This window comes from Gopherus evgoodei, chromosome 13 (assembly GCF_007399415.2).
Source record: "Gopherus evgoodei ecotype Sinaloan lineage chromosome 13, rGopEvg1_v1.p, whole genome shotgun sequence".
NCBI lineage: Eukaryota > Metazoa > Chordata > Testudines > Testudinidae > Gopherus > Gopherus evgoodei.
The window spans coordinates 15,776,072-15,791,333 of NC_044334.1; the positions used below are offsets into that span (position 1 = coordinate 15,776,072).

A 15,262-nucleotide genomic window follows, 5' to 3' on the forward strand; every position below is an offset into this window, starting at 1 on the left:
ATGAGTGTGCCATTACACACACACACTTACAAAGGCAGGGATCAGACTGCTAGGCTTGTATGAGTTCTAATCCAGCGGATTTCCACTACTGTGACCACTGAAGTGGTGGGGAGAGAGTAAGGGATGAAGGGAGCAAGTTTGAAATGTCCTGCGCAAGGGGGTTTCCATTCACATGACTTGGGGGAAGCCCTGACGCCTGGCATGAGAGAATAAAGAAGTGTCAACATGAACTACAGACAGCCTACGGCTCTATTATAATACTGAAGGGGAGGAGCAGGCGTGAGAAGACGTAGTAATCAGTCCAAAACCTTCCAGCAAACCACCCAGTGCCAGCAGCACCAACCCAAACAACAAGGTGGAGACCTCCCCTCCCTTCCTATCCCGGAAGGTCCCGGCAAAGCCGGGCCCCGCAGCTGGGAAACAGCGGCCCCCCTCAGCCGTTCCGCCCTGCCCCGCTGACCCCGCACCCCGAGCCGCGGACGCCCCAAGTCGGGGGAAGGAGGGTCTGGGTGTGGGAGGGAGACAGACCCGGCGGGGACTGGCGCCGCTCCGGGGCCCTGCGGCCTGCCCTTCCGGCGGGGGAGGAGAAACGCGCTGCACCGCTCCCCCTCCCCCTGCTGGGGCGGCAGCGGCGCCACGTCTCGGGCTGGCAGCTGGAGGACGGGGCCCGTCGGTAGCTGTCAGGGCTGTGGGGGGGGACGGGGCCTGCTGGGGGTCCCGTGCGGGCGGGAGGGGGCTGAGCCCCGAGTACCCACGGGGAAGGGACCCGGAGGGACTGGGCGGGCCGGCGCCGGGGAGTCTGACGAGGCTCTGGCTTGGGCTGGGCTGGGGCTCTGTGTTGGACGGGCCGGGTCTGGGCTCTGGCTTGGGCTGGGCAGGCCGGGGTCTGGCTCCGCGTCCTTGGGGTTTCAGGCCAGCACTTTGTGTGTCCCAGGTAGGCGAAATAAACCCGGCGCGGTGGGTATCAATCATCCTGGTCCCCTTCCTGCCTGTCTTGTGTGGAGGTTAAACCTTCCCCGCCGATGGCTCAGGGGTGCTGAGTGTCTCCCGTTTCTTTGGAGTGGTGGAGGATGAAAGGTGCTCTGTCAGGGCGAAATGTTCTTGTGCCATCTCTCTTTTCCTAACATCCAGCCTCCTGTCTCGGAGTCAGATAGAAGACTCCTGTCATCCTAGGTGTCTCTAGCTGATGCTTCTTGTAACTTGTTTTTCTCTGTTTCCAATAACCTTAGGCATAAGTTTTAAGTTTCACAGGGCGTCAGTCTGTGTTGTGCTTTTAATAAAATGGGTTCTTTGAGGTTTTTTTGGTTTAGTGAATGCCTGTGCTCTTAGTGCTGGCTATATACTCCCCTCCAACGCTGCTCCTTTCTGTGCAAGGTATCTGATGGGAGCCTGTGATGGGTATGTTATAAAGAGCTCATTTATAATGGATTTTAATTGCAATTAGAAGTCAAAATGTGATGACTTTATATGATTGGGAACAAGGAAGAGCTTTAGGAAGAGAGAGTACAGTATAGACACAGCCCTTTGTACAAACTTTGTTATTTCACTGTGTTTTAAAACTCTCTCTGTGCAACATGAATGTTCATGTGCGGGGCAGACACAGGTATTTGTTGCTTGGAATGCATGACAAATCATCTAAATTAGTCAGACTGGATTGTGTAAGGTGTAACTATGGTGATTGTAAACTCTCTTTACCCTATTGCTACAATCAGGATCCCCTTATGACTTGTTCTATGTACAGTATCTGTTGTGATGTCAGCATTGGTAGCAGCTATTACTAAAGTTTAAGTTAGAGTTATATGTAACTTTAAAAAGTCTGAGGTTATTTGTAATGTATGCATATTTCTCTTTTGTGGAGGGAAATTCCATCCTAAAATGCCTACCCCAGTTCAGACACCTCTGTGAAAACAGGCATGGATTAGCTTCTGGCTTTCTAGGGAGATTGCCTTTTTGTTGTCCATGTGATATAGAGAAAGCTCTTTGATATTGGGATAACACTGGATTCAGTCCTGTGCATGTTAAACATCTATTGATTTCAGTGAGAGTTTTTTCCTCATGACTGCAGGATCTGGTCTTAAATCTGGTTGTATTTTTCCCTTGACGCTGTTGCTCTTATCACCAAGAGATCAAGTGGTGTGGCACCTTAGAAATTATAGATGTATTCTGCGGAAATGGAGAGAGAATAGAAGGTTAAATTGGTCAAATTATTTGATTGTGTTTGGAAGTATAATTTACACATTTAACAGTTTTTATACTTAGTTAAAATTCTGCTTTTTAGTCAAGTGCTTTTTAGTGTCTTGTTTTTGAACAGCAATCCATTAAGTTTGGTAATCTTCTACATTTACTTTATATTTAATTAGCCTATCAGTAATTGAAATGAATGCAATATTATCTTTATAATTTGTTTAACAAATTACCAGTTTATGCCTTGACTCATATTTAAACACCTGGCTGCTTGACGTATCATTGGCAGAATGCAGTGCATTTTGTTAGGAAATCCTCTGTAGCCTTGCCCTACGTCTAACAGTGGCTCTCAAATTTTTTTACTGGTGACCCCTTTCACATAGCAAGCCTCTGAATGTGACCCTCCCCCCTTATAAATTAAAAACACTTTTTTATGTATTTAACACCATTATAAATGCTGGAGGCAAAGCTGGGTTTGGGGTGGATGTTGACAGCTCGCGACCCCCCCATGTAATCACCTCATGACCCCCTAAGGGATCTTGACCCCCAGTTTGAGAACCCATGCCCTAAGAGCTGCCAGTCAAGGCTGGCCTTCAAACTTTCATTTTGACTGTCAACACAATCTGTAATTAGTAGGTCATGCTCCTGCAAAGTTATATGTGTTGGTTGCTGTACAAGAACCTGAGCTACAACTGAATAAACAGCAGTGCCATGATTTGAATAAAAGGTTAGATTCAAACCACTATTTGCATTCATACAGGTAAAATAACAGACTTCAAGTGGAATAACTCCCCAAAATGAAACACACAGTACAGGAGTCCAGATCATTAATGAATAGGGTGACCATATGTCCAATTTTGGCTGGGACGGTTCCCTTTTTAAGCCCTGTCCTGGACATCGTGACTTTTTTGGCAAAACTGGGCAGGTTTGCTCCTGCCTACTGATCATCAGTTGGCAAGAGCAAATGGGACACATGCCCAATTTTACCAGAAAATGGTGCACAACCCCCAACGGTGTGTGCAGAGCTCAGAGCCTTTGAGCAAGCCCCTTGTTTCATTTTGGGAAATATGGTCAGGAATGAGTGACCACTGTAATTTGTTGGAGTAGGACAATTGCATACTTCTAGTTTATTGGAGCTGATGCCAGGTTTAGAATACATATTTACATTAAAAAGGGCTTTAGGATAATGATCTTAAATCAATTGTCTGGGTGCAGAACCACTTTCTGTAGGCTTGCACAGGTCTTTGTACTGTAAAAGTTGAAAAATATGTTATTAAATAGTGTATTCATTTTGCAGGACAGTAGATTATTGTCTGCGCTATCATTTCATACCCTGATTCTGTACATTGAAGTAAATGGATTGAGTGGGTGAAGAGCAATTTGTAAGTGCTACTTACTGTCTATCTGGTATCTTCAACGTTGTGAATATGTTTTTAAAATAAATGTATTTGTTTCCAGTGAATGTAGCATCTTGGTAATTGCAGTTTTTGCTCCAGGATATTTTCATGATCTCCTGGAATTTCTGAGCTGCCTACTGTAAACCAACGAATGAAAAGCCCACTGTTGTGCTACTCTACGTCATCTCGAATAGCACTGCTGCTGATGGAGAGAATCTGGACTTGGTAGATCACTTGGAGGCAAATTATTCAGAAAAATTAATTTCTTTGGATCTGGGTCGTTCTTACCATGGACTCGTCATCTGTTGAGCAAGATGCCCTGTTGGAGAACAGAGCTAGCAATGGGGCCTCTCACAGTTCAGAAGGACGTCTGGATTATAAGGCCAAATCGGATATGCCAACCGAAGGAGCTGAAATTAATAGTGAGTCGTTTCATAAGAACTGAATCGCTTTCTGGTTATAAAGCCTCTCTCTCACTCATGCTTTTGTCATACAAGACGTTGACCATTAGAATGGTCTATAGAACGTCTTGTGAAAACTATAACTCATCTGTCTTAGAAATTCAGAAGAAATCCATCTTTTAAATTAAAAACTGCTTCTAAATTTTATTTTAAAGCCATTAATTAAGTACAGCAATTGAGCAATCCCTATCACAATCTGTGTTATATTTTTCTTCCCCTGAAATTAAGAGGTAAGATCCTTAAGGGCTTGTCTATACCTGGAGTTATTATGGAATAGCTATTCCGGAATAACTCCATGTATGAACACCCTCTTATTCTAGAAAAAGAATGCTTTTCTTCTGATTTAGCATAATCCACTAAACTTTTCCACTTTACAAAATAATAGCGTAGAAAACTTTGCACGTGTTTGCAAGAAGTTTAGTAATGTGCTGACCTAAATAGGCCTCCTTAGCATAAAGATTTATTGTTGAACATAAGAACGGCCATACTGGGTCAGACCAGTGGTCCATCTAGCCTAGTATCCCATCTTCTGACAATGGCCAATGCCAGGGGCTTCAGAGGGAATGAACAGAACAGGCAACCATCGAGTGATCAATCCCTGTTGTCCTTTCCCAGCTTCTGGCCATCAGAGGCTAGGAACATCCAGAGCATGGGGTTGCATTCCTGACCATCTGAGCTAATAGTCATTGGTGAACCTAATATGCATATGTGGAATTGATTTAATGTTGGTTGGAAATGGTTGAGTAATGAACGTATGTTACAGTTCCTATCTATACAGTTCTGGTTGGTTTTTTTGGTCATACAGCTACAATAAGAGGAGCCCAGAGCCTTTATTTTTATTTGAGAGACAACCTTGTATGTGATTGCCAGGGTATAATCATAAGATGCATCATTCATCTCACATGAAGTTAAAATTTAACTTTTTCCTGTCCTTATTTCTGTCAGATATCTTCCTAACAATCATAGCTTGTAAATAGATTAAAAACAAGAGAAAGACATGCTATTTAGTTATACCTTCCGGTGCTTTCAGGATATTGCAATAATTTTGATATATGTCTGCCACTAAATAATATTAGCAATAGCATGTAGTGTCCTGTGTATTCTGTGGCTAAAATCATTCCCATGCTGAGAATTGTGCTCAGAATCTTATTATTTTTTTACATGTTTTTAACACTTCTATAGTTGTGAGGATAACCTTTAAATCATGAAACAGATGTAAACTGATGCAGTGTTGTCTGCAGATTGAGAAAGACAGGCTATAACAGTAGCTCAAAGATTTCAGAGTAGCAGCCGTGTTAGTCTGTATCCGCAAAAAGAACGGGAGTACTTGTGGCACCTTAGAGACTAACATTTATTTGAGCATAAGCTTTCGTGGGCTACAGCCCACTTCATCGGACACATAGAATGCAACATATAGTGATATATATATATATATATATATATATATATATATATATATCATACAGAGAACATGAAAAGGTGGGAATTGCCCAACCAACTCTAAGAGGCTAATTAATTAAGATGAACTGTTGTCAGCAGGAGAAAAAACACTTTTGTAGTGATTATCAAGATAGCCCATTTAAGACAGTTTGACAAGAAGCTGTGAGGATACTTAACATGGGAGAAATAGATTCAATGTGTGTAATGGCTCAGCCATTCCCAGTCTCTATTTAAGCCTAAATTGATAGTATCTAGTTTGCATATCAATTCAAGTTCAGCAGTTACTCCTTTGGTTTTTGAAGCTTTTCTGTTGCAAAATAGCCACCTTTAAATCTGTTACTGAATGGCCAGAGAGTGTTCTCCTACTGGTTTTTGAATGTTATGATTCCTGATGTCAGATTTGTGTCCATTTATTCTTTTGCGCAGGGACTGTCAGGTTTGGCCAGTGTACATGGTAGAGGGGCATTGCTGGTACATGATGGCATATATCACATTGTTAGATGTGCAGGTGAATGAGCCCCTGATGGCATGGCTGATGTGATTAGGTCCTATGATGGTGTCACTTGAATAGATACGTGGACAGAGTTGGCATCGGGCTTTGTTGCAAGGATAGGTTCCTGGGTTAGTGTTTTTGTTGTGTGGTGTGTGGTTACTGGTGAGTATTTGCTTCAGGTTGGGAGACTGTCTGTAAGCAAGGACAGGTCTGTCTCCCAAGATCTGTGAGAGTGAGGGATCAAAGATATGAACTGCCCCATTTCTGAGTTATTGTGGTTGAAGCCTATATATGCCATAGCTATTTCACTACTCACCATCACAGTAGACCATCACCATCCAGCTAACATGCCAAATTACCTCCCATGCCCCAACATAGCTTTCAAAATGGCTCTTTCCTCTTGACCACTTCTGATGCAGTTATGCATTCCCAATACAAAAATCTGAGACATATCAAAAATTGAAACAGTAACACCAGTATAATTTTTTTAATATAAAAATGAACAACACGGGCTGCTGTAAGGATTATGGTGTTCATTTTAATATTTAATTCAATGCAAACCTCCGTTGTTTATGTTTAAATGAAAATGTCTGAAGAATTTCCAGTATGATGATGTGAAGGCCAAGACTATAACAGGTTACAAAAAAGAACTAGATAAATTCCTGGAGGATAGGTCCATTAATGGCTATTAGCCATTGATAGGCAGGGATGGTATCCCTAGCCGCTGTTTGCCAGAAGCTGGAAATGGGTGACAATGGATGGATCACTTGATGATTACCTATTCTGTTCATTCCCTCTGGGGCACCTGGCATTGATCACTATCAGAAGACAGGACACTGGGCTAGATGGACGTTTGGTCTGACCCAGTATGGCTGTTCTTGTGTTCTAATGCAAGAATGTTGCACAGAATACTGGCAGGTCAGCATTAGATGTTTTTGTTCAGGTGTGGGGTGGGCTTTTTTTTTTTTTTTTTTTTTTAATATATTTTAACAATGTTTCTATACTGGAAAAAAAAGAATGTAGATAATAATACCAGCAGAAAATACTTTTGCAAGTATAGTTTGTTTTGTTTGAGGAACTGCTATCAGCTATTTTGGCAAAAGTACTCTTTTGTAGGTATGTATCTACACTGGCGGGGTTGTTGGTTTAGCTGTACTGGCAAACCTTTTCTAGGACAGCTTAGGCCCTAGAATGGAGTGGGAAATCTTTTTGGCCCGAGGGCCACATCTGAGTATGGAAATTGTATGGTGGGCCATGAATGCTCACAAAATTGGAGGTTCAGAGTGTGGGAGGAGGCTCTGGACTGGGGGAGGGGTTTGGGGTGCAGGGAGGCAGGGGTGAGGGCTCTGGGGTGGTGCTGGGGGTGAGGAGTTGAGGTTGCAGAAGGGTGCTCTGGGCTGGGACCGAGGGGCTCAGAGTGCAGGAGGGGGATCAGGGATGCAGGCTCCAGGTAACGATTATCTCAAACAGCTCCCAAAAGCAATGGCATGTACCCTCTCCGACTCCTGCACGGCCAGGCATCTCAGCACACTGCCTTGTCCTCAGGTGTCGTCCCTGCAGCTCCCAATGGCTGTAGTTCCCCGGCCAATGGGAGCTGTGGGGGTGGTGCTTGGGGCGGGGGCAGCGTGTGGAGCCCCCAGGCTGCCCCTAGACGTGCGAGACTGAGGGGGAACATGCTGCTACTTCCATGAACCGCGCGGAGCCACGGCACATGCGGAGCTGGGCAAGCCCTGGACCCCGCTCCTCGACGGGAGCTCCAGGGCAGGATTAAAATATCTGAAGGGCTGGATGTGGCCCACCTCTGCCATAGAGATTCCAGGGATGTTGTCATGGAATTTGGTTCCAGCTTACCACAAACTGCATAGGCCCATGACCTTAGTTAACACAAAATGCAGTGAAGCCCTTTACAACAAGACATTTTCTTTGTAAGCAGTGGTTCTTTATAATTGGAAATACACCTATCACACTGCAGTAAATCAAACAAATGGGCAATTCTCTCTAAATTGAGTTTCACTATATCCTATTTTACTCCAAGTGGATTATAGTGTGTGCTTCATTTTTTTTTTTAGTTAATATAGAGATTCAGTTAATCTTTGTATCTTTAATCAGTACATTCGTTTACTGTCCTTTCTATTTTTAAACTCTTCTAAAGCATAATTTGACCACACTAAATGAGAAGACCAGTTTTTATGTAACAAAACAAAAGCACGACCCTATCTGAATTCCCCCTACTCCCCAATGTATCTTATTTAACTTCAGAGAGGTGTTTTAAAGGCTACCACAGCTGAGAATTATTATATTCCTGATTTTTGTGTAACTTCCCTTCTTCCTTATCTGGTGCCTGAAATGATCCTATTTTATGCCAAAAGTATTTCATAGCTAAGCAGTAACTTTCATGTCCAAATGGAAAAGGAACCACTTTCTTTAATCGTTGTGATCTGTTTGCCTATATCTAGTTTCTGTAAGTTATCAATAACAGCCCTACTTTCTGAAAGGATGAGTGTGTGTCAGAAGTAAGCAACAGAAACAATTCCGTTTTAGCACAACTTTTTTTCAGCTCTGTTTGTTCACATAAACTTTTTTGAATAAACTGTACCAGCAAGGTGGCTATTTCAGCTTCCTTTTGGATAGATTTTTTTCTCTTGTGCTATCTAGAAACATGTATCTTAAAATTAATCATTAAGTTATCCCACAACCGTGTCTTAAACGTACATCTTTGCTCCATCAAGCAGAGAAGCAAGGTGGAGGTCTTTAAAATATAAATTTCTATATTTTATATATGTGTTATGCTTGCATTGAGGATGTATTTTTTCTTCATGAAAAATGCATATAGACACCACCAAACAGGGATGAGATCCAGATTTAGGTTACCTCTTTCTGTGTTATATATGAAATCTAAGAAAAATAAATTGCGGGACTTCTTTTTGTATTTTCTTGCTTCATTATTTTGGTTCATGTTCTCTATTGTGCTGTATACATATGATGCATCTGAGAACTGGGATGATACTTGCCTAATAAGGTTGTTGAGAAGGGGCTTAGTTATTGCTTTTGATGCCCTTTGAGATCCTCTGATATAGGGCATAATAGGAGTGCAAAGTGTATCTGCTTGTTCTGAATGGAGAAATAAACTTCCTCCATCTAATTTCTCCTTTAAGTAAAAATCAGCAATTTGTGAATATTCTTACCATCCAAAAAACAATCCTATTAATTTGTTAGATTAGGTTTTGGAAGTGTGTGTAGGGTTGAATGAGATGACTTATAGTTGCCAGTGTGAATTAATTAATGCAATGTAACTTTCTTTTTAGCAACTAGTATTAATGCCAACAAAGTGCCAAATGAAGGAGAGAGTCTGGAGAGAAACAGCAAACGGGACACTTACCAGAATGGACCAGAGGCACTCTATCCTGACCTCCCTTTGTCTTTTGAACCAACCAGCAGTCCACATGGTCAGGAGTCTCCAGGTGTGGCTGGTTTCCATGACAACCTAAGGAGGTCTCAGGGAACTAGTGCTGAGGGAATAGTTCTTAGAAAAGAAGCTTTGCAGTCACTCAAACTAAGTCTTCCCATGCAAGAAACTGAATTGTGTAAGCATCTGTTTACTGTAGAGCCCCTGCTTCTCTTGCTTCCTAAAGCTTTTTTCCTCTGAGCGTGTCTGCAGAATCACTTAAGCTTGGACTAAAATTCATTTTTGCAATAAACCACTCTCTGCTCCCAGGAAAGCATGTGCCTGAACATTTAACAAGTTTGGTTGTTCTACCGACCTGAAGATTATAGTGGATAGGAAGCTAAATTGCCCTAGTCTGCTCCACTTTGGGAGTAATGGGATGACACTGAGAAAATTACAAATTTAGGTAAATAATAGCAAAAGCTTCTTACTGTGGGATGTCTTAGGACTTGTCTACACTACAGGGGAAATTCGATTTAAGCTACGCAATTTGAGTTATGTGAATAGTGTAACTCAAATCAACATAGCTTAGATCTACTTACTACAGGGTCCACACTACGTGATGTTGACGGGAGATGCTCTCCCGTCAACTCCTCCTACTCTTCTTGATCCAGTGGAGTACAGGAGTCGACGGGAGAGTGAACTGCAGTCGATTTAGCGGGTCTTCACTAGAACTGCTAAATCAACCACCGATGGTTGATACCGTCGATGCATCGACCGCCGCTGGTTGATTCCCCCGGTAAGTGTAGACAAAGCCCTTAGACTAGACTAGTCTTTCAAGGGAAGTAAGGGAAGCTGCATCACGTATTTAATACTACACTGGACAAAATGCAAGAAAATGTACTGTAGGGGACAATCTTACGCTAGCCTCTGAGAGATGGAACTAGAAACTGAATAGATTTTGCCTATTTCTGTCATTCAGTCATAATTTGGGTTCTAAAGCAGGTGGGATTTAGATGGTAAAGGTATTCTTTCTCTTACTGTGGAAGGTTTTGTCTCAGATCATTTGAAAGAGTTGTGATATTTGTAAATATAAAATGATTGAATTAAGTACTGTAATCTCAGTGCTTACACAAGGATACTTCAGGGGAGTATTCCTGAGCTGCGTGCTAAAGGGCTGTCCTTGAGAATGATGCATGCTCTGCTTAAGCATGAATGTTGTGTATACATTGCTGATGGGAGAAGGGGTTGATCTAGGAATATTTTCTACCCTTTCTGTGTTGTGTTTGCCTTTTGAAGTTTTCTGTGTGACTTTAGAGGTAACCTTTGTACATAGGTTCAGCAGAGTCTTCACTCCCCTTGGAGAAAGAGGAACAAATCAGACTTCAGGCAAGAAGGCGTCTGGAAGAGCAGCTCAAACAGTACAGAGTAAAAAGGCACCAAGAAAGAGTAAGCACCTTGCAGCAGATCCTCTGTTTCTAGGTGATCTCTGTGTAGATGGGAAGCTAAGAAAATGAACTCATACCTGCCCTAAACTGTCTGTTTCCTGGCTGTAAAAATTCAATAACTTCTAGCCAGGAAAATTTATTTTTCTACTTCTTTTCTGTATGTGCCAAATTTTGTCTTCAGTTGCATCATGGTAATACGTGAAGGCTGCAGGGTACCACTAGTGTAACTGAAGGAAGAATTTGGTCCTATATTTTCTTCCTGAGGTTTGAATGATTATTTGTTGCATATAATATGATATCCTATTTACCATAATCCTCAACTTTGAGTGACTTCCCTCACTCGCTAGGAATTTCACAAAGAAATTGTTACTTCTAGGTTTTTTTATGATGATTTGGAAAGTCTAGTGTGAAGAACAATCATATATGTTTGGAGTAATAGAAATGTTAAAAAGACAGATTTTACAATGCCTTGTTAAGAAAAGCATAGAGCTGAGTAAACTGCCACTGCTGTCTTCAAAAGTGTACTACGCAAGGTTTCCATTTAGGCACCATCTGCAATAACTGTTCACTTTTCATTATGCCACTATATATACTTACTTTATTATTTGTTTATAGTGCAGTAGAGCCCATAGCCCCCACTGAGGACTAGCGCTCCATTCTGCTAGATACTGTTAGTAAATTTTACTTCGCAGTGACAGACATGACTCCTACCCAAAGAGCTTACAATCTCAAATACAAAAATAGATGAAGTCTGGGGGAAAGGTGCACAATATCCAAGCAAAGGCCATGATTCTATGATGATGGGTGCAGTCTAAACCCGAACAGAATTTACCATGTATGTAGTCCCATTTAACTCAAATGAGACTCCTAACATGCATAAAGTTGCTAATAGTTGTGTTTGCAGGACTGGGGGCAGCAAGATCAAGAGAATGATTGGCGTGTTTTATTTCCTTGATTTACAAAAAAGAGTGTAGGGGTTAGTGTGAGGGGAATGGTAGGAACGAACAGGTGGGAGAAGTGGGTAATCCAGGAGATAGAGAAGTGGAGAAGAAAGAAGATGAATGGAGAGGAGTATGCAGGGAAGATTAAACCCTTTGGAGATAAGTCTTGAGTAAAGGATTCTACAGTTCATATTTGGGTAGTACTAAGTTGACCCTGTGCTCATAATACTTTAGGTTATTTCTAAACTGAGTCTCTTTGCTCTTGTGCATTTCTCATAATGTGACATTTTAATCTAGTATTTATGAGCATTTAGTTGTATATTTATGTAATCAATATAATTGCATTTGATTTTAGTGTCAACATAGAATTGCATGCTGTAATTATAATGTACAAATCTGATATATTATTGTGTGTATATATATTATTGTAAAGGGATAGTTTTTTAAAGTTTAAATCTTTGCAGTTTTACTTTTTTAGTAAATACTAAATACAATTAGTCCCCATTAATTGAATTTCCATAATTTTGTTTTAAAATGCACACGTCTAAATCATAGATGTTCTGAAAAATCCATATTCTTTGTCGTCTCATCATACAAAAAAAAAATTGAAAAACGTTTGGAAAGTTTAAAAATTATTATTCAGAGGCTGAAGCCTTTATTAAGTTGTTAAAGTACTCTTTTGCAATATCTTCTGATTAGTTTTCACAGTTTACCTAAATTACCTTCATCACGTCTGGATTGAGACTCAGTCAGTTAGCTCTCCTCCATATCCAAATCTCAGCCAGGACTGGGTTAACTAGCTATTAAGAGTAGCTTGTGCGTGAAGTTCTACGTAAGTCTAAGTGCTGTTATAAAAGAAAAATGAACCGTTTACACCTTTCTAAATACAATGATAAGAAAAAATTGATGCAAATTCAAGTGTAGTGTTCTAGAATTTATTGTTTGCTTCTGATTTCTTTTAGTCCAGCTACTCTACATCCAAAACCCGGCCCTCTAGTACACTAGATCCTGAGCTGATGTTAAATCCAGAAATCTTGCCAAGGGCCAGCACTGTAGCTATGACAAAAGAGTACTCTTTCTTGCGGACCAGTGTCCCAAGGGGGCCAAAACTGGGCAGCCTGGGACTTCCAGCTCCTTCAAAAGAGAAAAGAAGCTCCAAATCTTCCAAGTCAAGTAATATCCGTTCCTTGGCTGATTACAGAACTGAAAATTCAGATCCTGGAAATGCTACTAGGAATTTTGAGACTTCTGATACATCTGGTGGGTCTCTAAAGGAGAATAGAAGTGGTCTGACTTCTGTTGTATCTGAAATGAGTCTCCGCTCTGAAACAGATGACCGACTGGAGAATTCCTCCATAGCAGGAGACAGTGTTTCAGAGATTGAGGGAAGCGATTTAGGAACAAGGCTGGATGGAAATGAGAGTGATAGCTCTTCCTACAGCAGTGTGTCAGGAAGGGGGACGTATAGCATTTTACTGAATACAGAAGGCAAACAGGGCATTTCATATACAGTAAATGGCCAGGAGATCCCTCCAGATGGAGTGGGGCAATTTCCTTCCATCAGGGAAGTATTGCAGGCTGCAGCAGCAGAGCATCGTGCCCAGGACCAGGAAGTTAATGGGGAAGTGCGGAGTCGGAGAGACAGTATTTCTAGCAGGTAAGACATTACATTGCACAATACACACACTGCACTTCTTTGGCATATCCAACCTGATGCTTTAATTACCAGCTACAACATTTTTGGTATAACTAAACTTCTGTTCAGTATGATAAAATGTGTGATAACTAGTGAGTCCTAATAGAAATCACTGCACTGAATACATTTTTATTATAGGTATTTTTTGTTTATAGTAACTGTCCATGATCAAGTGATTAAAACAAGGGCACTGTAGGCGTGTATGCTTTGTCATCACGATTCTTTAAATATAGTAGAATTTGATTGTGGTGTCCACTGCTTGTAGTATCCACTCAGCCCTATACATCAAAAATGGCTTTCCAAAATCCATTTTCAGTTTGTGCTGGTGTGTTTGCCTATCCTGTGCACTAATCACTGGCTGTTTGGTTTTCAGTATCTAATTGAAGGGATTTCTTTGTTTTCATAGAAAGGAAAGAATTTTGCGGGGCCACTGAGGACCACTTGGCTGAGACTAATAGTGTTACAAGTTGTGGGAGTGCCAATTAGAACCAAATATAACCAGACTGGGAAATTTTGGTTTTTCACAATAATGATCATTCAGATACAGTTACAAAAACAAGTGTAGGTGCATGCCGAGGAGAGGGTTAATTCAGACATTACATGCTGAACAGTTAATGAGCAGAATTTTTAAGGTGTGCATTTTTAATGGCCTAGAGAACAAATTTACCTAAAGTGTAATATTTCAGATATTTGCAATTTCCTGTCATGATTTCATAGTCAGGTTTTAAAAAGTTCCTTACTTTATTTTAAACTTATAGAAAGGCACCCTTTTGGTATAGCCATGCATAAACTTATATAGTATTACTGCATTTTTAAGTTATCTACAATCAGAGACTAACGCTATATCTACACTAGCACATTTGTGAGAAAAACTTTTGTCAGTCAGGGGTGTGAAAAAAATACACCCCTGACTGACATAGGTTACACCTACGGAAATGCTGGTGTGAACAGCTCTGTCATCAGTATAGAGCGGAGAGACCTTGCAGCAGTACAGCTCTGCTACTGTAAGTTCTCTAGTGTAGACATAGCCTTTAGGCAACTTAAACTCAAATTGCCCTCCTCTCTAACAATTCCTTCCTCTACTCTTTTCAGGTGCTCTATGCCCTGAAGATAGTTAGTTAGATTTGGGCTTATTTTGGCCAGGAAGTGGGGGTTGGTGGGCCAAATTCTAAAACAATAGGGCCTTCATAGAGAATGCCCTGTTAGCAGCCCCCCTCTTTCCATCTAAAGCTCTCTTTGATCTCAGATTAGTCAGATTCTGGGATGCATTAACAGGTGTGTTGTAAACAAGACACGAGAAGTCATTCTTCCGCTTTACTCTGCGCTGGTTAGGCCTCAACTGGAGTATTGTGTCCAGTTCTGGGCACCGCATTTCAAGAAAGATGTGGAGAAATTGGAGAGGGTCCAGAAAAGAGCAACAAGAATGATTAAAGGTCTTGAGAACATGACCTATGAAGGAAGGCTGAAGGAATTGGGTTTGTTTAGTTTGGAAAAGAGAAGACTGAGAGGGGACCTGATAGCAGTTTTCAGGTATCTAAAAGGGTGTCATCAGGAGGAGGGAGAAAACTTGTTCACCTTGGCCTCCAATGGTAGAACAAGAAGCAATGGACTTAAACTGCAGCAAGGGAGATTTAGGTTGGACATTAGGAAAAAGTTCCTAACTGTCAGGGTAGTTAAACACTGGAATAGATTGCCTAGGAAAGTTGTGGAATCTCCATCGCTGGAGATATTTAAGAGTAGGTTAGATAAATGTCTATCAGGGATGGTCTAGACAATATTTGGTCCTGCCATGAGGGCAGGGGACTGGACTCGATGAC

The 15,262-nt window shown here is 41.4% G+C and overlaps 1 protein-coding gene across 7 annotated transcripts in view; it reads left to right on the forward strand.

Moving 5' to 3' along the window:
• The first annotated feature begins 606 nt into the window (after positions 1-606).
• Positions 607-15,262, forward strand: part of GOLGA3 (golgin A3) — a 40,685-nt gene continuing 26,029 nt past the window's right edge. The window contains exons 1-7 of one of the 7 annotated variants that reach the window (XM_030582496.1): positions 742-934; positions 1,311-1,398; positions 3,482-3,566; positions 3,681-4,003; positions 9,281-9,559; positions 10,697-10,809; positions 12,712-13,406. In XM_030582496.1, coding sequence (XP_030438356.1) covers positions 3,871-4,003; positions 9,281-9,559; positions 10,697-10,809; positions 12,712-13,406 — 1,220 coding nt within the window. In that variant the 5' untranslated portion in view covers positions 742-934; positions 1,311-1,398; positions 3,482-3,566; positions 3,681-3,870. Of the gene's footprint in view, positions 674-741; positions 935-1,310; positions 1,399-2,634; positions 2,912-3,481; positions 3,567-3,680; positions 4,004-9,280; positions 9,560-10,696; positions 10,810-12,711; positions 13,407-15,262 lie in introns of those variants that run through there. The other 6 variants (XM_030582494.1, XM_030582492.1, XM_030582499.1 and 3 more) reach the window with 6 other exon arrangements.